General features: G+C 40.1%; 1 protein-coding gene across 1 annotated transcript; it reads right to left on the bottom strand.

The window, feature by feature from the left end:
• Window positions 1-5,823: 5,823 nt before the first annotated feature.
• On the bottom strand, window positions 5,824-7,077 carry LOC107493788 (uncharacterized). The gene has a single exon (XM_016114840.1). The coding sequence runs from the start codon at window positions 7,075-7,077 to the stop codon at window positions 5,824-5,826; it is 1,254 nt and encodes a 417-aa protein (XP_015970326.1).
• Window positions 7,078-13,263: the final 6,186 nt, after the last annotated feature.

The raw sequence follows: 13,263 nt of genomic DNA, 5'->3' as shown, positions 1-13,263 counted from the left end.
TTATTTAATAATTTTAATTGTTAATTTTAATTAAAATATACTATATATATTTTTTATAATTCAGATAACCTAAAACTAAAAAACATTCGAAGGATATAAAAATGAAGCGTAGCAGCTGTAGTCCGCATGAAGGGTACATCATTATTGCTGTTCTGCTATTCTTCTCTTTAACTTGAGCGGTCTCTCAGCCATAAACACTCAACTTTGCTGCTCCCTAAAAGCGAAGAATGGGAGCAACCTCACACGTACAACAATTCATTCTAGCCCACACTCTCTCAGTCGCTACCATAACTATGCTTAGCTTCTGTCCTCTTAATTAACATTCAACTGCTTTTTAATTAGCTAGGTGTAGAGCCTTACCTTAAAGGCTTAAAGTATACCAAGTGCATTGGATCACTCAACTTCTGTTAAATTAAATTTGGTTTGTCAGCAAAAAATAAATAAATAAATAAATAAGGATTTACCTAACAATTTTTTTATTTAAATAAATGAAATTAATTATTTACTCAATTAAATATATTTTTTATTTTTACTGTTTTAAATATTTAAGCCCCATTTTATTAATACAAAGAATAAAATCAAGAATTACATGAATTGCGTTGCAATTAATAAGGAATGGATTCCAAAAATATTACTGATGGGTGTTTTAGGGTAAAAAACCCAAATGAGCCAAGGGCATCTCATTTTAACCCAAATCAGCCAAATCAAACTTTGATACCTCAATCCACCAGAACTCATATTTATGTAATTCGAATCAATAGGATTCGAATCATCTTTCCATGTAATTCGAATTGACTCTATTCGAATTACTTGCAAGAACTTTTTCATAGTAATTCGAAACGATAAGCTTCGAATTAGGATAGTGTAGTTCGAATTATATCAATTCGAATTAGTGGGAGAATGGCACGCGAGTAATTTTCGAATCAAATTGATTCGAATTAGGTGTAGTTGGTGGGAGTTAGTAATTCGAATCCAGTTGATTCGAATTACAAGGGTTTCGGCTATATAAGGAGTTCGAACCAAGTTCATTCGAATCACTTTCTCATTCCCATACCCCACCAAATCCCAGAGAAAACAACCAACATTTGGGCCGAGTAAGACCGGAGCGGCATATTCAGGCGATGGGGGACGATCCTGGGAGGCTTTATCGTTTGGATGGAGTTGCTCATATCGCCGGGGTGATCAACGACGAGGTTAGTGGTTTATGATGTTGCGCTGTTGATAGTGTTTTCTGTTAGTGGTTTATGGTAGTGGTTGATGAAAGCGGTTTATGATAGTGCCATTTGTCCGTGTCTTATGATAGTGGTTTAGTGATAGTGGTATTTGTTATTAGTTTTTGATAATGGTTTATGTTATTGTTAGTGGTTTAGGATAGTGGTTTAGGGAAGTGGTTTGGGATAGCGGTTTAGGATAGGGGTTTAGGATGGTGGTTTAGGCAAGTGGTTTTTGTTAATGGTTTTTTATAGCGGTTTATATTAGTGTTAGCGGTTTAGGATAGTGGTGTGGGCAAGTGGTTTTTTTTAATGGTTTTTTATAGCAGTTTACGTCAGTGTTAGCGGTTTACGATAGTGGTGTAGGGAGGTGGTTTTTGTTAATGATTTTTGTGTTAGTGGGTTTTGTTATTGGTTTTTGTTAGGGGTTTTTGTTAATGGTTTTTGATAGTGGTTTTAGTGACGGTTAGTGGTTTAGGGTAGTGGTTTATGATAGAGGTATGTGGTAGCTGTTTTTATTAACGGTTTTACTTGTTAGTGATTGTTGTATTTGTTAATAGTTTTTTCACGTGGTTTGTGTTAGCTGTTTCTGAAGACAATGTTGATAATTCATTTACTATATGTTGAGTTTTACGATTTATTTTTCGGTTCCTTATGAAGTAAATTGTATATGTTAGTGGTTTGTGCATATGTTCTAATTGTGCGGTTTATCTACTGCCCAGCCTCGGCGTTGCATATCCAGCGTTAGGCGGCAGCAGGGGATGCGTCTTGATGAGAGGTACGTTCCGTACTTGCAGATGGCCGGCTTGTACCATCTTGCGAGACTGAACGACAGATGGTTTCGACTAGACGAGCCCCTAGTCAGTGCATTCATCGAGAGGTGGCGGCCTGAGACGCACACCTTCCACATGCCGTTCGGAGAGTGCACCATCACGCTTCAGGACGTTGCATACCAGCTGGGGTTGCCAGTTGACGGACATTACGTCAGTGGTTGCCTGACAGACTTCCACCTTTACATTGAGGGTGGGAGGCCCGCCTGGCAGTGGTTCCATGAGTTACTTGGTGTTTTACCTCCCGAGAACCAAGTTCAGAAATTCGCAGTGAACTGCACCTGGTTCCAGGAGACATTTGGAGAGTGTCCCGACGGGGCGGACGAGGAGACAGTTAGGCGCTTTGCCCGTGCCTATATGATGATGTTACTGGGCACGCAGCTGTTTGCCGATAAGTCCGGCAATCGTATACACATCAGATGGCTACCTTATGTTGCTCGGCTTGAGGAGATGGGTGGCTACAGTTGGGGGTCGGCGGCATTAGCGTGGTTGTACCGGTGCATGTGCCGGGTCGCCAACAGACATGTCGTGAAGTTAGTTGGGCCTTTACAGTTACTGTAGTCTTGGATCTTCTGGAGGTTTCCTACTTTTAGGCCTACTGGGTATGATGCGTTTAGCTGGCCCCTTGCCTCGAGGTACCGATATTGTTTTGTATTATGTATGCCTATTGTATCTATTTTCGATTATGCAAGCAATTTCATGCATTGTAGAGTGAGTCATGAACGCATTAAAATATTTAACTTGTTATGCAGATGGTCTGGTTACAATCCTGGGATTAGCAACAAGGGACCCCGCGTACAGATGGCTCGCCTGAAGATCGACTTGTTACAGCCTCGGGATGTAAGTACGCTGAGCCCATATCTATATCCACCTGTTCTTTCAGTTTATATTTTGTGTGAGAAGTATAAAATTGTGTTTATCTGGTTATTTTACAGTTCATATGGATGCCCTATAGCGCACTCGACGTCATCCAGGTTGTCCATCCGGAGGTCTTGGAGCCTCAGCATACAATGTTATGGTGGTGTGTGACGTCCCTGATTTATTTTGTGGTGGTCGAGTGGCATCAGGTTGATAGAGTGTTACTGCAGTTTGGTGGCGTTCAGCCCCCACCGCGTCCCGCCCTGAACATCGACTTCTTGATGTCGAAGGACGGGAGAGGAGGTGACCGTTGGTTCCCGTCGCACTTACCTGACTGGCATCTTCACTGGCAGGAGCGTGCGGAGCACATTTTACAGTTCGACATCGTGCCCGATCCCGGCCCCTCCCATGAGTTCTTGGCATGGTGGCATCAGCATGGAAAGAGGTTCCTTTCACTGGAGATGCTCTTGGGAGATCCGAGAGGTATTCCTATTCCGGAGGAGGCTACGCATAGGGGTGCAGGCCGAGTTCCAAAGATGGACCGAGTCGACGATGTTCCTGACAGACGTCGTATTGAGAGGAGAGCCCGAGTTGGGACACGTCGTAGCCAGCGTGAGGTAGATTGGTTGGAGCAAGCTATGGATGACGTTCACGATGCAGTTAGGGGTGGCGGGAGACGACGTGGTCGTGGAGGCAGGAGGAGAGGAGCTGCGCCTAGGGAGACTGCCCATCAGCCTGGGGGGGATGCAGCTGGAGGAGGTGATGCAGCGGGGGTTGATAGGCCCCATCAGGGGGGTCATGATGGTGAGTGGTATGGATCTGGTATGGGAGATCTCACGAGTCACGCTGATGCTGGTGGTGTGGGTGGACTTCTTGGAGATTATTTTGTCGGTGTTCCCGGTGACGATCAGACCCTTCAAGAGAGTACTCCATGGGTGAGTCCGGGCTCCATGTTTCCAGACTTCCTTGCTAGCGATGGCGTTGTTGCCGAGTTCGGTGGACCGCATTTCCTTGAGGATATCAGGACCATCATGCAGGAGGATGAGGCTGCTCCAGGACGGGTTCACACTTCAGGGCCACAGGCACCGCTAGACGTAGATCTGAACGAGCCACCCACGGTGCCTCCTGTGCATACCTTTGCCCTTGGTGGGACACCTGCATCGGCCCAGTCACTGGGGTCACATTCAGTTGCCGGCCCGTCATCATCCAGACCCGTCCATGTCCCGCCGAGGACCCCGACACAGGCAGCTCCTGATGACGACAGCGACTCCATTGAGGACGAGGAGCCACTTATACGGCGACCACACAGGACACGGGTTCCACGCTGTTGTTTCACGGGGTTTCACCTCTTTAGATGACTTAGGGACATTGGTGTATGACGTGTTGTTATGTTTATCTTATGTACCTTCTTTGTTGGTTATCGTTCATATGTATGCTTTCATTAAGGTATTTGTTGAAGCAGCAGTTACTTTCTAATTATGTTATGTATTATCAAACATCCCATTAGCTTATGAACTTTGTTTTAGAAACTTAAATCCATAATTAGACTAACATTCAACTTTCATAACTTATAAGTTACAACTTAGTTCCACGTAGAACACTGGTTGATAACTGAAGTAAAATACATGTTCTGAATGTAAAATAAATAAAACCAGACGCAGCAACGCTCCTACTCATTCCCAACTGTCCCGGTGTGTCGTCCGGCTTGAGGACAACTCCGACGAGTGTGTCCGGGCTGCCTGCAGAGGCCGCATCTCTTTGGCCGGTTCGGATCTGCATCATCCATGTTGGTGCGAATGCGTGTGGACCTTGGACGACCCTCCTTTGCACACCTCATGTTCGGATCCGGTATAACGGTAGGCCTGGCATAGGATAGCCAGAAACCCTCCGGAATGGGAGGTGTAAATCCCATCTAGTAGACACTGAAAACGGAACTAAGGTGATAGACCTGGTGGACGTAAGGCTGCCAAGTAAGACGTGAATAAGCACAGCATGCCAATGCGTGAGGACATGGGAAATGAAGTGCTTGGAAGTATCCACAGTCACAAGTCTGAGACCCAGTAAGACCCTGTAGGTACCAAGTGAGAATGAACCTGTTGGCGTCGTCTCTGCCACGGTGTACTCCGAGTTATCCCTTTCATAAACAGTCACCGTGAAGCACCTGGCTGTCTTCAGGTTGGCATCGATACACTTTACTAGGTATTGACTGAATTGTTGTCCGGTACCCATCTGAGCCTCGGCCTCCCTACCCTTACGGACAAATAGCTCAGCCAGCCTTCCGTATGTGGCCTTCACTAGCGAGCACACAGGAGGTTCCTTACCCCCTTCAGGATTGAATTGACACACTCTGATATATTGGTCGTCATGTGCCCGAATCTCCGACCCTCATCACAGTACTGTGTCCACAACGAGTACTCAATTCGGTTCGCCCAGTCACACATTGCCGGATTCTCGGAGCGCAGGATGTCAAACCAGTAGTCAAACTCCACCTCGGTCTTCGCATATGCGGCGTTCACAAGAAGCCTCCGGGCATCTTTGCCCTTGAAGGTGAGGGCAAAATTCGCTGCAACGTGTCGAATGCAGAATGCCCGGTATGCAGACGGAGGTAGCCATCCCCCATCAGGTGCCTCAAGTGCTGCCTTGATGCCGTTGTGCCTATCTGAAATAACTAACAGACCTGGCTGAGGTGTCACGTGCTGACGGAGGTGGGAGAGAAAGAAGGACCACGATTGAGCATTCTCACCCTCAACTAGTGCGAATGCCACAGGGAGTATGTTGGAATTCCCGTCCTGTGCAATCGCCACAAGCAACGTTCCCCCATACTTGCCATATAGATGGGTGCCGTCAATACTCACCAACGGCTTGCAATGACGAAATGCTTCGATACAAGGGAGAAAAGTCCAGAACATCCTATGAAAATAAGCCTAAGACTCGTCCACCTGTCCACCCACTCGAACAGGGCAGGTCCTGAGGACTGCTACAGTGCCAGGCATAGTCAACTGAACTCCTAAGATCCACCGAGGGAGCTCGTTGTACGACTCATTCCAGTCCCCGTATATGATTGCGACCGCCTTCTGCTTCGCCATCCACACCCTCCTGTATGTAGGCCTGAAGCCAAAGTGAGCTGCCGTTGCATTTAGAAGCACCTTGATGTTTACGGATGCGTCAGCCCTAACCATTGGCATGATGAATGTCGCTATCACGTGGTAGTCCAAGCTCCTATGGTCGCTGGAGATGGAGGTAGCGAGACAGGTATGCGGCCCGTTGTACCGCTTGACTTCCCAGATGCCCTTGCGTTGTCGGAGGCTCAGCCTAATCAACCATGTGCACCCATTACCAAACTCAGAACACTTTCCCACGTACCTGCGATAGTCAGACTCAACTACCTTGTACTGTACCCCTCGGCGGATGCTGTACGTCTTGACACTCAACAGCGCGTCATCTTTATCCTGGAATTGTTGACCAATCTGAAACTCTGTCATATCGGCAGACCCTTCGGTATCTCTAGCGCCAAATCCAGCTAGCTGCCCAGGATGTTCGTCCTGCCTCATGGCATCCAGATCCAAAGATGAAAAATGGGGTGGGTACTGATGTGTGCCAAAACTAGAACCACCAGTAGGCCTTATCGGATCACTCGCTCCAACATCATCGCCGCTTTCATCAGCGATAATATCCGGCTCGACTTCATCATCATCTGGATCATCACACAATCCCTCTCCAACACCAGCCGATGGAGGACACTGTACTTCAGTCGGATGATGTTCCCCATACCCAACCGATGGGGAGGCGGCAGCCTGGACCGTTGCCTCATACACTGGAACGGAGGAAGAAGCAACCGCAGGTCTCGAGCTCGAACCGGCCGCCGTGGCTATAGTGTTGGCATTCCGGTTCGACCCACCAGAGCTAGATACCACGTCGACGAACTTCGCCAACAGCTCTGGTGTCCTCACCTTGGGAAACTGCTTACAAGAGAGAAACATGACCTGCAAGTCCTCATCACTCCCGATCGTGAAATAATCATACTTCACCATATCGTGGAGCACCGTGATTGGAATGCGATAGAAAAACTTCTTAACCCTTTTCACTCCTTCCAGACCAAGTTTGCCAAGCACGGAGCTAACGAGAGCATCGTAACTGGTCGTTGGGCTCACGATAATACATAGAGGATCCATATCCATGAACTTCACGCCAGACCGAGTTTTTCTCTTAATCGATCCTCTGTGGTGTACTAGCACTAGAAAACTATCTTCACTAGCCATCTCACCTCTTTGTTCACAGCAACATGATTTCCCACCATATATATAGAAAACCACTCCAAACTAATTCGCATCAACTTCATTCGCACCATATATATATAATTCGAATCAATTACATTCGAATTACCCAGTATTAGTAATTCGAATCAATATGTCTCGAAATATGCAATTCTTCACCATTTCATACTAATTCGAATTAATATAGTTCGATTTATATTTTGGTGGTTCGAATCTTATTGATTCGAATTACGTGTTAGTTTTCATGCATAATTCGAATCAAATCGATTCGAATTACGTGTGACTATGCTTGCATAATTCGGCCCAATTCAATTCGAACTACGTTGAAAGATTGACAAATATTAATTCGAAGTCAATCAATTCGAATTATGTGCGAGGCTAATTCGAATACTATTGATTCGAATTATATAAATATCTAATCTGGTGGATTGTTGTAGCAAAGTTTCATTTGACGGATTTGGATAAATTTGAGCTGGCCTTGGCTCATTTGAGTTTTTTGCCCAGTGTTTTATTTATAGCCATCGATTACCATAATTTTGCTCGCGCAATCGCACATGTTCTTTTTTTTTTGGATTTTGCTGCCAATAATAGCATCATTTATATAATTTTTGATTTTGTTCTTTTGTGTCAACAAAATTGGGTTTAAATTTTTAAAATAGTAAAAAATCAAAGTTTATTTAATTGAGTAAACAATTAATTTTGTTTATTTAAGTAAAAAAATCGTTTAGTTAACATGTAACTTATGAGGATATTATAAACTCATTAGTAAAAGATTTTATATTTTTTATTTAATAAATATAAACTAAATACATTTAAAATTTAAATTTTTTAAATTTTTAGTAAAAAAATTTTAATTTATAATCTTATAATATGCCTTTAAAATATAACATAATAAATAAAACACAAATGAAAATGAGACCACCATTTTATTATAAATGCTCTGGGTGTTATATTTATTAAAGTAAAGTATATTTTTTGTCCCTGAAGTTTGGCAAAAGTTTCAAAAATACCCCTAAGTTTTATTTTGTTTCAATTTTGCCCCAAAAGTTTTCGATTTGCATTAAATATACTCTCGACGGATAAACTTTCAAAAAATTTAAAACCAATCTAAAAATAAAGCATAAAAATTATGCTTGATTTGCTTATGTTAAAAGTTGTTCTTATGAAATTATTGTTGAATTAGTCTTAAATTTTTTGAAAAATTAGCTGTCAAGGGTATATTTGATGCAAATCGAAAACTTATAGAACAAAATTAAAACAAAATAAAACTTAGGAATATTTTTAAAAATTTTGTCAAATTTTAGAGAAAAAAATATATTTTACCTATTTATTATTATCTCTCCTAGGGTCTTAAAGCTTATAATATTTAATATTGATTAAGAAAGCAATGCTAGTATTAGAATTGATTATTTTATTTTGATAATGTTTGAGACAATAAAAAAATTAGACAAAATAATCCAAATTTATCATATTTAGTATATATTAATTATTATTATAATTAATAAATATTAAATAAAAAAATTTGGAATTTTTTTTTCACTAACCTCCGCATAATAAATTGTGCTTTGTTTGGATATGGATTTTTGGGGGACAGACACAAATGTGGGACAGATATATATATTTTTTTGTGGTGTCTTGGAAGATATTAATATGAATCTTTTTACTTAACATTTTGCGGCTCAATTTTTTGAAAATGGGGGGCATGTGTGTGCTTTGCTTGGATATGGATTTCTGGGGATAGACACAAATGTGGGACAGATTTTTTATCAGTGTGAGCAAGAACAAGTCGGACCGTGCGTGTTCTATGACTTTCAATTTTTTAATAACAAATCGCACGGTCCGATTTGTTTGGAAAGGATAAGAATTCTCGAAATTGAAATCGGACCCTACAATTTCATAAGTATGGAATTTGAGTGCAAATCATAGGGTCCGAATTCGTAGATGAGAATTTGAGTTGGGGAAGAATGAACTCGGACCCAACGTTTTCTGAAAGCGTAAGGGAACTCGGATGGTCCGAATTCGAGTCTTTAAGTTTTTTTTTTTCATGGTTAACCTAGTCAAAGGGTGCGAGTTCGTTGAAAATGCTGATATAAAAGTGTGAAGTGAACTGGTGGGAGCTTAGTAGTGTCTTCCTCGTTCTTCAACGGCGCAGCTTCTTCTATTTCTTCTATCAGGTTTTTTCAGATTTAGTCTTGAAAATCTAGTAGTTAAGAGTAATGCTATGCTTCTTTTGTGCTGAGTGAAGAAAATGAGTGATAGAGTGTTACTAAAAATATACTATTTTGGTCAGATTTTGTTACAAATAACTAAAGGAGTAAAGTTTATTTGTGAAAATCCATTAGATGTTGTTATTCCTTTTATTATCTCATTTGAAGAGTTGAAAGGTGTAATATGTGAAAAGATTGATTCTGAGAGAGCAAGAAAGATATCATGTATTCTATACAGATATCCCATACCTGTGTTTGGTGGATTCGTCCAGTATCAAACCAAATATGTGACGGACGAAGCGAGCATGCAGGAGATGTTTTCAATGTATATTGAAAACCGGTCTCAGATCTCGTTCATCGAGTTGTATGTTGAGTTTGAACAATCTGAGGCTGACCGGAATATTCTACGAGAAGATTATAATAGTGACAGTGAAGAAGAGTTCGAAAGCAACTATGAATTTGTTGGTCCAGATGGAGATGAAGATCAAGGTGACGGAACCATGGCCCCAGATGTGACAGAAGTAGCAATGACAGAAGTGGCAAATGCACTCGCGAACGAAGTGCCATTTGAGGAGCCATCTTTCATGGAAGTTTTAGACTTGGAAGCCATGCATGTTTCCAAATTTCCGAAATATATGACTGCAGGTACGTAATCGTGGTATTAGCGTTTTTTTAATTTAGACATTGATTGAGTTATAAATAAGCTACTTTTTATTTAGCGTTATTTAGCATTATTTAATCATGCGTTGAATGTGGTAGTTGTTAGGATCGAACCGGTGCTCGAACCGTTAAAGTATAATTTTTTTTTTTACCTTTACATGCTACAAGTATTCATTAGAAAATAATAATTACATTGTCTACGATATTGTTATTAAGAATTGCACGGGTCTGTAACTATTATTTGTGTAAGCTATATCTTTTGTACGGTTCAAACCCCATGAACCGGACCGAACCGGTTCGGTTTGTTTGATTGGTGGGTTGAAACTAGCCGGACCGGTTGGTTTGTTTGGTTTGTCGGTCGAACCGGCCAGTTCGGTCTGGTTTTTATATTTGTTGGTGATATTCTTATTTTGTCTAGAGTGACATCATAACATGTTATTAGGTTTGGAGTTGTAGCATACTGGAAAAAGTGAAACTCATTATAAATACATATAATAATTAATCCTTAAAATTATTCATAACTGCAAATGAAACTCATTACAAATACATATATTCCTAATCAAAATTCTCAACAATATTACAACATGTAGAATAATATCGAATGTTAATTACTCTTTTGTTAAACATTTTTTCTTCCATAATAAAAAAAAATTATTATTCAGTAATGCCATCATTCATATTCTAACAACGGTAATAATTAACTTGCTAATAATAATTACTAGAATTAAAAACATTTAAATATTCTCATAAAGAAAAATCTAACATGCCTTAATTAAAATAATCCTAATAATCATTCAGCATTAACACTTTATCACAATAACAATAACATTAACATTTAATTTCATCAAATAACAGTTATAGTTAATTTTTTAAAAACACATTTAAATAAGATCTCCTTACACAAAATTATACTAAAAATTAATAAAAAATTAAAAAATAAATTACATTATCTACTTATTAACTTAACAACTATTCTATTCTATTCTATTTGCCTCTCTATTACAGTCGAAAAAACATAAAACCTAACAACAATAATCATACAAAATTTTCTAATAATGATATATATAACTAATAATCTGTCCAAAAATTTTAAAAAAATCTAACAAATATTCAAATTAGTCATAATCATTCTATTTATATTCTTCAACTGCATGTCTAACAACAATCATAATAATTAAATTTTAAATTTAAATAATTATAAATATAAAAAAAACTATAAAATTTAAATATTTTTAAAAAAAATACTTACATAATCAGGATCACTGAGATAATGAATAATATAAAGCTCAGATCGATCAGCATCTTTAATTTTATAATTTTTTGGCATTTTGTTGCTTCTCCACCATGCAAATACCAGAGAAAGGAAAAAGAAGTATGGAGTCTGAGTGTGAAATGTGAGAGACTGAAGTGTGTACTCGGGTGGTGAGAGAGGGTGAGGTTATTTGTGTTTTTTAGGGGAACCGTTTCTTGGAGATGCAGGGAAGTGACGCGTGTTCTTTCTAAGGCAAATTCGGACCGTGCAATTAGTCCAAGGGAAATCGGATGGTCCATGAACTTCATGAAACTCGGATGGTCCGAGTTGCTGTGTGGTCTGAGCCAAATGTTGGCTTCTCGGATCGTGCGTTTTATTTGGAGAACTCGGATGGTCCGAGTTGCTTCCTCCCTGACACCACATTTTTGTTAAGCACTTCCCACCCCCGTATCATATGCATACACCACCTTTGGCTCCATATGTAAATTAAAAAGCGAACATTTTGCTATTGGATCACCAATTAAGCGTCACGTGACACCTTGCATTTGAACAAGCCAGAGCTAGAGCGCCACACCTCTAAGCCATTGTGGTCCATATATATCAATTCCCATGAGAGAGATGCCTTCAGGCACCAATATTATTATAACAGACAGAATTATGGATTGGAACTTGGAAATGAATACACTTGAAGAGGGAGAGGTAATGGAGTGGAATGAAAGCACAAGATCCTTTGCTCCTCGTGCTGAGTCTTCACTAAGCTTCTTTCACAACTATAGCAGCAGTAGCAGCAACAATAACAATAGCAGCAACCCATCATATCCAAGTAAAACAAAAAAGAAAATAACAAAAGCACTAGTCTTCTAATAATTGACTTTTATCATGTAATGTCATGTCATGTTGCATTTCTTTTGGTTCTTCCAAGGTTACCGTGTCTTGCACATGAATAGTAATAACTTGAATCCTACGCAACTGTGTTTACTACAAGAAATCGACCAGATCACGATTGATTTAGCGACTCATAAACTAAGGAAATCTTGACAAAGCACATTTTTTGGATGAAAATTTCTCATTATTTTTTAAGCCAAAAAAATAATCGAGATATAGATTTTTTATTCTAAACTTTTCTTTTTTCTTTTTTCTTTTTTGTTAAACTACGGTTACTACTGTTTTATATTGAGGTAACAATTAACATACTAAAACGTATCCAATTTAGGAAGCAGTTATTTTTGTTTTGTCTTCATGTGAGGATGTTCGTTGATTAAGCAACATGACCATCTTAATTACATTATTGTCTGGTTCAGGAAGTGAAGTGAAACAAGCAGCATTGGTGGAGACACCACAAGAGTCGCTTCATGCAATGGCGGAAGTAAAGTACGCGGGCCACCGCGAGAAGAAGAAGCGGTTAACAAGCAGCCAGATTGAGTCATTGGAGAGAAGCTTTCAGGAGGAGATAAAGTTGGACAGTGACAGGAAGATAAAGCTTTCCAGGGAGCTTGGCCTCCAGCCTCGCCAAATCGCGGTTTGGTTCCAGAATAGGCGAACAAGGTGGAAGGCCAAGCAGCTTGAGCACTTGTACTTTGCCCTTAAACACGAATTTGATCACATCTCCAATGAGAAGCACAAGCTTCAAGAAGAGGTAGTAGTAGATCTTTGATTTCACTGCACTATCTCCCATTTGGTATAGAGGCATTGCTAAGATACAAATCTATTTAGAGGATGAGATAGATATAAAAATATGAAAAATATTTTTGCTCTTAAATCTTTTTCTTGTCTCTTTAAATTTATTTTTTGTTGAATAATAACCGTCTTTAATCTTTCTATTGTTTTGGAAGTCTTGCAGGTTATGATGTTGAAGGCAAGCCTAAGAGAGCAAGCATTTAGAGCACATGTATCTGGTGTTTACACAGAAATGTCTGGGGCAGAAACAGTAGAAAGCACGTCAGAGATGTTGCATGGATCCAAGGGAATGAT

This window comes from Arachis duranensis, chromosome 6 (genome assembly GCF_000817695.3).
Source record: "Arachis duranensis cultivar V14167 chromosome 6, aradu.V14167.gnm2.J7QH, whole genome shotgun sequence".
In the NCBI taxonomy this organism is placed as follows: domain Eukaryota; kingdom Viridiplantae; phylum Streptophyta; class Magnoliopsida; order Fabales; family Fabaceae; genus Arachis; species Arachis duranensis.
The sequence above is the reverse complement of the archived record's forward strand: the minus strand, read 5'-3'. Positions and strand labels throughout refer to the sequence as shown.